This window comes from Rhagoletis pomonella, unplaced genomic scaffold, assembly GCF_013731165.1.
Source record: "Rhagoletis pomonella isolate Grant_MI unplaced genomic scaffold, Rhpom_1.0 Rhpom_scaffold_00007, whole genome shotgun sequence".
Taxonomy (NCBI): Eukaryota; Metazoa; Arthropoda; class Insecta; order Diptera; family Tephritidae; genus Rhagoletis; species Rhagoletis pomonella.
The window spans coordinates 21,585,387-21,597,160 of record NW_023458561.1 but is presented as its reverse complement, the minus strand read 5'-3'; the positions used below and the strand labels follow the sequence as shown (position 1 = coordinate 21,597,160).

Sequence of the window (11,774 nt, the reverse complement as noted above, 5' to 3'; positions counted from 1 at the left end):
TTTTACTCCACATTCAGATTTTGAAGATAAAAATGCGTAACTTTCGTTTGAAACCCTTTCAGAAAAGTGCCCTTTTCAACCGCTAAGTGGAGGTAAAACGAAAGTTAGCTAAGAAAAATTTAATTGGATAAGCCAATCAGCCGTCTCCTTGTTCTCACTAAACTCGCATGGATACACTATGCGCTGTAATCTGCATCTTCCAGAATTAACTTTTCGGCTTTATGAAAAATATCTAAGCTCATCGCATCAAAACTCCGGTCTGCGCGCTAACTATTTACCTTGGTGGAATAAGCAATTGCTGGAGTATGCCGATGACATTAACACCATCAGGAGCAACATCGAGACAACGATGTTTCGATACATCGGATGGTGTTAATCAATGCTAAAACACATCGGCAGATAAACCTCGATACATCGATCGATTGTTTCCGTTGCTTTAAAAATTTTTAATCCCTCGTGAAATAAAAAGAAATGTCATCTTTTACATTCCCAATAAATGCAGTAAGAGTAATCGGTGTTCACATGAGGGGATTTTATAGGCAACTTTTAGTTGAAAACAACAAACGCCTGGTGTGAACGGCCATTCAACTAATCGCTTCCAATGAAGTTGGGAAGCAACCAACTTTTGATTCAACTAATCACGTCTAAAATTTCCTTGAAAATGACCTCATGTAAATACCGTCTAATGCATAAATATAGATGCATTTTCCTGTATTTTATTAATATTTTAATACCCTTCCTATAATTACTTATATGTATGTAGAATAAAAGTTCGTACCATCGTAGGTTCCTGCGTCTCAAATTTACAAATTCTAAAAATACAAATGCTACTTTGTGCTAAGTAGGGACACGATATCGAACCGAAAGTATTGGTACTCATTTAAAGTGTCGCTTTAAAAATAACGGGTACCCATTAATATCGGAATAAAAAGACTCGATATTCCAAATATCGATACCAAAAAACAAAAAATTTATCTGAATATAGGTCTCGCATATAGCCCGCTGGGTTGAAGTGGTTAGAAGTGCGCAAACCTTGAAAATGAAAAACAGCTTCCCATAAAACACAATCGCCGTTCAGAGTCGACATAAAACTGTAGGCATCCCCTTTGTGCCACAACATTAAGGCCCACGCGACAAATCGGAGGAGAAGTTCGGCCAAACACTAACATATTGTGTCGGACTTTATTATTATTACAACACGTAGAGATTGAGGTGTTGACTTAAACACCGAGGCCGCGGGTTCAAATCCCACCACATGCAATCCTAACCATAGTACAAATTTCTGCACTTTAAAGCCCAATTTATATCGGGAAGAATTATTACAGGCCAACCTTATACGCGTGCGTAAAAAGCTAACTCAAATTCCAAGATTTGTCTTGCGTGACATTTCGATTTGACGTTTATGCTCAATTGGCATTTTGGCGCGACTATGAATTTAAAATTTTTGTCAGCAAACTTCTGTAAATTTGACAGAAATGCAACTCTGAGAAATCACGCACGCAAATTGATTTGGGTTTATCAAAGGAGAAAAAATTGCGTGCGTGCGTAGAAAAACTCTCGCCGGTAATATTAGATTGAGCTGTTAATAACATTATCCTTCACTGAGAAAAAAACGCGTTGTAAGAATAAACATTTTTTATTACCGTTTAAAAATGTTCGTATTTAAATCAAGTGAAAAGTCTTAACAAAATGGATTTTTCCATTATACATACACTACGTACATATAATGGAAATATTCAATTCAAATACTCCCGTATTAAAATGAAGCATTTTTCACTACACGGATGACGTTTTGCACGTCTCGGATGCTTTTTCATATGTAATTAAGAAAGTATATGTATACAAAGCATGCACAGCGGTGACAACACATACACACATACATGGTATGACATAATGCACTAATCGCGCGCTATGATGTTGATTCAAACTCAACATTTGAAAACACCTTTACATGTATGGCTATAGCTGAGTGTGCAAAGACGCTTGATACAATTAGTTGCGGCCAGAGGGTCCGGGTTCTATTCTCATCAGACGGAACATAAAATATTTTTTTTTTCTTCTTAATTACGAAAAAGCGTCTGTGCACTTCACAACCACATATTTTATAACGCATATACTCAAATTTAAAACGAGTTGGGTTGGTGCTCTTTCATATGCGTATTTTTTATACCCGAGCGCACTTGTGCACAAGGGTATTATAACTTTGTTCACATAACGGTTGTTTGTAACAGGCAAAACGAATCGAGATAGATATAGATAAATGTATACATAAATGATCAGAATGAAAAGAGAAATCGATTAAGCGGTGACTGTCTGTCCGTCCGTCCGTCCGTCGGTCTGTGCACACGATAACTCGAGTAAAAATTGAGATATCTTAACGAAACTTGGTACGTGAACTTCTTTTGGGCGTAGGACGGATGGTATTGAAAATGGGCGAAATCGGACAATAACCACGCCTACCTCCCATATAACGGTAATTTTAAGAAATACGAAAACTGCGATATTTTAGTAACTACTAAAGATAATTCACTCAAAATTGATACTTACAATGAGTTTCGGACGGAAAACATGAATTTTATAAATTTTTGGAAAATGGGTGTAGCCACGCCCACTTATGGTTACACGTGTATATCTTGGTAACCGCTACACCAATTTCTTCCAAACTGGGCACAGTTGTTGGCCTTTGTACAGCATACTAAACGGCTAAAAATTTTAAAAATCGGACAATAACCACGCCTACCTCCCATATAACGGTAATTTTCAGAAAAACGAAAACTGCGATATTTTAGTAACTACTGAAGATAATTCACTCAAAATTGATATTTGCAATGAGTTTTAGACGAAGAATAAGAATATTACAACATTTTGGCAAATGGGCGTAGCCACGCCCACTTATGGTTACATGTGTATATCTTGGTAACCGCTCCACCAATTTCTTCCAAACTTGGCACAGTTGTTGGTCCTGGTACAGCATACCAAATGGCCGAAAATTTCTAAAATCGGACAATAACCACGCCCACATCCCATATAACGGTAATTTAGAGAAATACAAAATCTTCGATAAATCAGTAAATATTAAAGCTGATTTATTCAAAATTGATGCTTGCAACAATTCTTTACCAAGAAATACGTTTATGGCAAAATTTTGGAAAATGGGCGTAGCACCGCCCACTTGTGATCACATATATGTATCTCGCTAACCGTTCAACCAATTTGTACCAAGCTCGGTATGGTTATTGTGCTTGCCACATAAAAGCAAACCGTTGAAAATTGTTGAAATCGGACTAAAATTGAGGCCGCTTTTCATATAACGGTAAATTTCAGAAATGCTTGAAATTTCAATATTTTGAAATTTAAGGACGCTAATTTACTTAAAATGTATACACCCCGGCTTATCATGTAGCGGTAGCTTTCGGAAAGGTGGAAAACATATATTTAATACTTGCGCCGGGTATTTAATGTTCGGCTCCGCCCGAACTTAGACTTTCTTACTTGTTTTAAATTTAGCACATTTTTTTTTTTCTAAAACTTTTTTCCCTCAGTGTTGGAATGTGAGTTTATGACATTCGATACGATACTAAGGTTCTGGTACTCGATTCCAAAAAATATCGTTTTAAAACTATCGAGTAGAAAATATCGGTATCGAATGCCAATAGTATCGATACGGTATCGTATCGTATCGAAATTCGTGTCCCTAGTGCTAAGTAAGCAATTGAAAGGCAAAGTCGTCTCTCGTCGGGCACACTATAACTCGAGTAAATGGGCCAAATCGCACAGAAACCACGCAAAATTCCATGTAACAGTATTTTTTTAAATGTAAAAACTGCCATATTTCATTAACTGCTGATTCTAATGGGCTACATAGATGGTGCGTCTGACTCGCGAGTCAACTGTGTACGTGTTGACTCGCCTTTCGACTACATACAATTGGGTCATTCAGAGTCATACCAGAGACATGTCGGTGTAACTAAGACATATTTATTTTTACTCGTCCATCTCCCATATGTCAGTATTTTTGGAAACTACGATATTTCACGAAGTAATGACGTTTAACTGCTTAAATTTTTAGAATGAAAATCAGATTTTTTGAAGAAAGGACGTGAACACGCGCACTTTTTAGTCATTGTACACTACATATGTATATCCACCTGTTTAATGTCAATTTTCCGAAATGCGCAAAAACTGTTCATTTTATGCATTCATTCGCCGGGTACAAAAAGTTCGGTTTCGCCCAAACTTAAACTTTACATGTTTTCTTTTGTATGTTTTTTAATATTGTCGTCCCAAATACATATGTATATGTATTTGTATTACTTATGTACATATATACATATATACAGCTCCTTAAAGTAAACATGATTAATGTTCGAATGGCCAAGTTTTTAAACTAGCCATATTACCGACAAAACTATTGTAAGAAAAAAATGTGAAGGAAATGTAATTTTAGCGCCAGATCCTCCGTGTTGCCAATAAGGGCGTTCATTAAAACTATATTGCATTGCGACCGATATCGAGCGCTCCATTTTTTGGTCGGTGCAATATTTTAGCAGATCATCGACTAATTGCAGATGTTCAGCTATGCAGCGAATGAAGTTTACTTTTATGCTCACGATCGATTTTCCAGCATTAGTTGTACAGTAATACGAGGAAGAATTGATTAATTCAGCTTTAGCACATTCAATTAATGGACTGTCAAAATGGGAGATGAAATAGCGGTTTGAATTTTCATCAACGAATCGAAATATGGCAAACGGTTTTCCAACTTTCATGACTGCATCACGATATTTAATGGCTATATCGCGAGGATATTGGCCAACACAAACACGCTCCATCGTCATACTTTTAAGTTTTTCGCACCGAGTTGGCAATGGTTCAGTTATTTTACCAGCAATTGCCGCAATAGCCATTGCTACAAGGAAATATAAAATTTTGAAGAAAAACATGTTTATTTGTTATTTTATCGCATATTTGAAATTATATCAGGTGAAGTATGTAATAAAACGATTTGACACTGTCTTAGAACTTTTTGAGGCCAACTTTACATGAGGTACTTTTTCCCTGGACGATATCGTCTAAAAAATCGACCGAAAATTTACTCGAACGACAAAGTAACCAAGACCTCCAATGTGCAATGGTTCAGCATGTTTTCCAAAATAATTTAGTCGCGCCTTAGTGCAGCTTGGTTGCCATTACAGACGCGTGTTATCTTTTGCACGGACGAATGGACAGACAGAGAAGCTTAATCGATTTCTCTGTTTGTTTTGAGGTTTGCTAGGGGATAATGTATGTAGAGGAGGTGACTTGTTTTGAAAATAATTGCTTGTATTTTGTAAAATAACAAATGAATATAAAATATTTTGTTACGTCCGAGAAAATCAGTGTTGTATGCAGGGTTGCCAGAGTACAGACTAATTATGTGTGTTTCAATGTACTTTACTTACACTTAGGGCCAGCTACTCAATGTGTGATTAACACTAACTAGGGGTTAAACAACGTTATTCACATTGTAGACTCCCTGTTATATGTTATGGAGTCGATCACGCCAATTACGATGTTTATCCTGCAGTTAGTGTCAACTTGACTTTGAGAATCTTATTGTACTTTTACAGATGGGGGTTTGAACAGAATTTCAAATAAAAAATTTTCTTTACTTACTAGCCAGCCTCGTATGCGCAAGACTTCGACACTTGCTGAATGTGTACATAAGTATGTACATACATGCACTTGAAGAAATCAGGCAACCCTATCCAACAAAAAAAATAAAGCCTTATTGGACACCTAATGGTCAAGCCCTTTCATTTGACATCTTATGCGTTTTATTGCAACGAATGGTGTGGATCTTATAATTATTTAGACAGGCGGCAACTTAATTATTAAAATAAAATAAAACTTTATTGCACATCTGAAGGCCAAGCGCTTTCCTTTCAGATCTCGTTCTTTTTTTTAATTAAATTAACTGTGCAAATCTGATGTATGTTATTAACAAAAATGCCTTCAAGTATTATATGTAAGGTAGTAATTTTTAAATAGGTGGCAACTCTACCAAAACAAAAATAAAAGTGACCATATTCCTACACTTGGTACCTCATTGGTTTGTCCAATGAACGGTTAATATCTTATAATTTATAAAAAGGTGGCAGCCCTACTAAAAAAAATATCACAACCGAGGCCATCACCTACAGGCCAAGCCCTTTCATTTGACATCTCTAGTTTAGTAATACAAGAAACGGATCTTATAATTTTTTTAGACAGGTGGAAACCCTATGCAAATTCTAAAACCAAAGGTCAATCTCCTATCTATACAGAATATATTAGGGAATCGGAATATTGCGTGTTCAAAGAACCTCGACTTTCTTTTATGCTATTTATAGAAGTGAAAGATTTGGTTTATTAGTTAAATTTTAAAACGTTTTTGGGAAAATTATTTCCAGAAAATGTTAAGTGAGTTATAAAGCGCTACATATTTCTGAAAGTATTTTCTAAAAAAAAGGAATTGAATTTTGAAAAATGTGTTTATCCTTGTTTCAAATGAGAAACAGAGGGATGAATCGGTTTTCACAATTTCTCTTAGGCAGAAGTAGAATAAACTATTCAATTTGTGGTATCTTTTTGGTTTTTATTCAAGTATTAACGTTCCCGAACCGAACCGAAAAAATCGTCGGGTTTGATATTGTTCTCATTTGGCAAACCGACACTAAGGAAAGTACTGTATAGTAAAACTAAATACTTTATATTTGATTATAGTTACTTGAATGTCCACATCTGAGTAGATATGTATATGTAAGGGTACATACATACCCAAAACGGCATAGCTCAACCAATTACCTCAAATAAAATTAATTTATTTCTACTTATGGGGCAACTAACTTCAAATTGATGTATAATCACTTAGAAGCCCCATTGAGATAAACCAAACCTTTGATATTTACATATCTTTGCAAATAATTCAATATTAGTTAAAAAAATCATCTGACTTTGATGTGCTTTAAACCAGATGCCTTTTAAAGTTGTTGAAATCAAATGCAGAGCCAGACAATCGCATTTCTGCTTGCAAACAATTCATTCTGAACATTTGAAAGCACATTTACATGTACGGCTGTGGCTGATCCTGAAGAGATGCTTGTTGTTACTTGTTAGGTTCCAGAAGGTCCGGGTTCGAATCCCAACAAAGACTACATGTGAAAATGATAATACAATTTCTTTTGTGTCTTGAAAATATGAAAAAGCCTGTGGAGTGCAGAACCAAAGCGTATTCAAACGAAATATATTGAATTTAAAGTGCCTTAAGCCAAATGCATTTTAAAGTAGTTGAAATCAAATGCAAAGTCGGATAATTGACTGATTACCTAGGACAAAGCCGTGTTAAAGTCAACAGTTCGTTCCAAGGAAGAGAGTCAGATCTTCAACTAGTTGTGGTGGGAAAAACATCGAACATCGATATTCAAACTAGTTTCTTTCCGTACTGGGTGTTTATCGTGTAAATGCACTAATCGCGTGCTTCAAACTAAACATTTGGAAGATGTCCGACTGTAGCTGAGTGTGAAAAGATGCTTGCCACAATTTTTTGATTTCCAGAGGGGCAGGGCTTGAATTCCATTGCAGGAAACATGCAAACTAACTATACATATATACATATATTTTTGGCTTTTATCTTATTCACTTCACTGATGCTTTTTTAAAACGAACACTTCATTTTAATATGCGCGTAGTTGAATTGAATATTTACCACTATTCAGTACTTTCGTTTACGTTTATAGTAAGTTCAACTACGTTTCTGTACTCACAATGCTGGCAAGCAGACACTTTACAACAAATGAGGTATGATTTCTGTTTTGTTAGAAAAGAGTCCTAGAAAAATTTTAAGCATCGTACCATGCAACCAACAAGAAAACAAACATACATATTTTGGTAGGAAAAGCCCGTAACGGCTAGCCTGGTCGTATTATCACACTGCATTAAAGGCCCTACACACGCATTGACTTATCGGCCAACCAGTTGACCAACCTACTTGACGAAATTCCCTACAAACGCACCAACCAGTTGGTCGATTTCATTTGAGTGAGAGTTTTTGAACTATGAACAACAAAACAGCATTGACAAACTTTTAAGCTATGCTAGGAATGCTTTTAATTTATATGTATTTGGTATTTTTGCCGCCCCGTTACAATTGTACGCATTTTCACTAGTGAAAACACATGTTACCCTTCATGCGCCTTAAAAAAAAATTAAATCGCATTTTAGGTTGCCAACTTGTCTACACACATAGCAACAAGTTGACCAATCTGCCTCAAAAATCAAATATTTTTGATTTTTTTTCTAACCTGACGAACAACTTGACTCAGGTTTGCCAACTTGCCTGCACACGGCATATTTACCACCAACTTCTAGTGGTTGGCCAACTGGTTGGCCGATAAATCCATGCATGTGTAGGGCATTTTATACCAAATTGTGTCATTATTTATAATTATCTTTCTTACCGCTTCTCTTTCTCTTTTAATAGCTTACCAACATAGACAAAAATTAACAACAGCTACAAATTTCTGCAAAAATGTCACTGCCTGAAGCTCCACGCGAGTCATACATTTCTTTCCGCAAGCTGGACATTCTATGTCAACGGGTTCCTCTAGCAAATGACCAACGTTTGAAGGCAACACCGGCATAACATTTTCCAGGGCAGCATCGTTGTTGTCAATTGTCACGATGACAGTTGACTGGGTGGTTGTCATTTTCGTCAGCTGTTGTGCAGCACCAACCAATTTATGTGTAGGCGGATGAGTGCGCGTGTGGAGGAGGTTTAGCAATTTTTTATAATGTTTTGCTCATAAAGCAATTAACATTTGTTTTTATTTTTATCTCAGCAAAAATGTTCACAACGCGACGTACACCGCTCAAGCAAATCGAAAACTTTGCTTCGAATGCCGTTAAAGCGAAGAGATCAACTGGCAAGAGAATTGCTAATCACTGCTGTTGCCATATGTATCGTTCCCACTGAGATTTCTGCCATTGGCGGTAGTGCTGCTGCAGTCGTTGCCTTTTTAGTTGTGAACGTATTTGGCAATCAATGTTGCCGTTGTGCGACTAAAGGTGGAATTTGACCCTTTTAACGATAAAAAAAAAATGTCAACAATTCCATGCTATGTATTAAAAACTATTTTCTCCTGTAAGTACTAAAAAATTGCATCAATTAAAATTTTTAAAGAAAATGCAACTCTTCTCCTTGCAGCAACTTGATTTCTGTGTATGTTTGCAACCTTCTTTTGTTAAAAGTTTTTGTTTGTTTTCTTTTTAAATGAAACAGCGGAACGTTCTAGCAGCGAAAGCGTTTTATAATAATACATGTAAACTTGATTTTGACTTTGCTTCTCAGATTTATCCTTTTACTAGTAAAGAAAACAAAAATAATATGGTGACCCTTTTGTCTTCAATGACCCTTTTTTTGCGACATTCTGAAAATTCTCTACGGCAACACTGTTGGCAATAACAATAAGTAAGGTCTGTGCTGTTAGTGGCGAGCTTATATTATTGTGGCGTATGTATGTATGTACAATAGGGTGGTCGAAATTTGCATGTCAAAAAGTAAAGTCCGCACCCCTTAGGATTGTTCTAAACCGAGAACTTTACCCCTGTTTTTTATTTTGAAATAAAAAAATATTTAGAGGTCGCTCCGAGCGCTCCCTGTTTTCCATGTACATATTTTATATGCGGAAAAACAACTTTCGTAGAAATGGTATATACAGTGTTATCTGGCTGGAGTGAACACCCGATGCTACGAACACCTCGAAAGAGTGAACATGAAAATTTTTCCATTGAGTACTCTATAGAGTGAACAATTTTGTGTCTTTGTAGAGTGAACAAAATTGAAAACCAATTCCTTCCAAATTCAAAACTGTAACGACAAATTTAATAACAAAAAGGTTAATCCCTTCGCCAAGCCGATCCCGTAAATCCCCGTATCAGTGATCTCAGCTCGGAGATTCGGCAACTAGTGAACGTACATAAGCGGAAGAAGTGGGAAGACCATCTGAAGACCTGTAACTTCGCCTCTGGTGTGAGCAAGCTTTGGTCAACCGTGAGGTGGTTGTCCACCGGGGAAACCGTCCAACAAAGGAGAGTCTTCTCGCCCGATAGCTTTATAGAACTATTCAAGTGACGCTACTAGAAGACAAACGGTGGGCTGCGAAATACCTGAGTGGTCGTCAGTGATCTTTAGAGACAAATCGAGCAAACCTAGGAAAATTAAAACAGCGAGTTCAACAGGGTGGCGCCCTTTCCCCACTACTGTTCAACATTTACATTTCTAAGCTCCCTCAACCACCAGAGGTAGTCTCGATTGTCTCTTATGGTGACGATTGCTTGGTAATGGTTATTTCACCGAGCTTTCTCGCTTCGTCACTGCACGGAGCCTAACCCTCTCCCCTAAGACAAAGAACAAAGAAACGTTGCTGGCAACGTACAAGGCAATTGGCCGCCCGGTTCTGAACTATGCAACGCCTGTGTGGTTATCGGGGACTAGTAGGACGCAGTGGATGAAACTGCAGACTTGCCAAAACACGGCACTCAGACAGCGACAGGATGCCTTCTGATGTTGCCGAAACATCACCTCCGCAACGAGGCCAATATGCTCCCGATTAAGGAGCTAAACACAATGCTCTGCAAGCAATGTCTAGTAGGGTGTCACCGTGTTAGGTACCCGAACAGACATCTGCTTGCGGAAGAACCCTCGCGACGGCACGTCAGAAGGCATCTTTATGAACTGACGGACGAAGTCCGGGGGTTCAAAAAACTATCTCTGGACCCAACAGCCTACCGACAGTTATATAGACTCTCGATCTGTGTATGCCGTTATGGGCACGCAACCACCAGACGTGGACGAGACAGAGCTTCGTCTGCCTCGGGAGACTCGGACCCCATAGCCCAACTTCGATCTGGCTACTGCAGCAGGTTGAACTCATACTTGAGCAGAATAAATGCAGATGTGCCAAATGAATTGCCCGCATTCGGAGAGAAGCCCCATGACTCGCAGCATCTCTTCGCATACCCACTGAAACCCACCCTGCTAACGCCTCTGGCCTTATGGACAGATCCCATCGAGGCTGCACGCTTCCAGGGTCTACCGCTAATAGAGCTTGACGACAACGATAGAACAACAACAGGAAACATGTGTTGGCATTAGCTGAGGGAAAAGACGACATTTCAGAGTTCTCAAAAATTTAACTTCAAAAGACGTACTGCGCAATAAAATTGATTTTAAAGAACAAAAAACTCAATCTGGATATAGTGAACAATCTGCATTTTATGAACTGGTCTTGCATTAATTAGTTCACTCGACCCAGATAGCACTGTAATTCAAAATCAATCTTTTCGATCGCAAAACTTCGCTTCTCTTCAGGGGACTTCCAACAACAATACGCAATACTTTATTTAACCATTTTCTATTATTAACTATTTCTTATAGGACACCTAAAAACCTCAAAAGTTGCAATGGGGGACCCATTTGAAATAAAAGTTTGAAATGCGTCTTCCGAAAAATCGTGCTTTCGAGTTGCGGCAGTATTTTTGCAGATATAATGATATTTATTTATATTAGGTTATCAAAGTTCCATACAATCCAACTTCGGTAATCCTTACAAAACAAAAATATTATAAATTGTGCTCAAAATAATTTGGCGGTAAAGTAAAAAGTTGAGTTCTTTCATAAAGAACAATATTTATCGTAAAACTTGTCACCAAGTAAAAGCCCGATATGTAAGTTTTCTTTTGTGAAAAGACTGACG

At 37.4% G+C, this 11,774-nt stretch overlaps 1 protein-coding gene across 1 annotated transcript in view; it reads right to left on the bottom strand.

The window, feature by feature from the left end:
* The window catches only part of LOC118742447, a 12,581-nt gene extending 3,549 nt beyond the window's left edge, over positions 1-9,032 (bottom strand). Inside the window, exon 1 of the mRNA XM_036474523.1 lies at positions 8,506-9,032. Coding sequence (XP_036330416.1) covers positions 8,506-8,726 — 221 coding nt within the window. The 5' untranslated portion in view covers positions 8,727-9,032. The remainder of the gene's footprint in view (positions 1-8,505) is intronic.
* Positions 9,033-11,774: the final 2,742 nt, after the last annotated feature.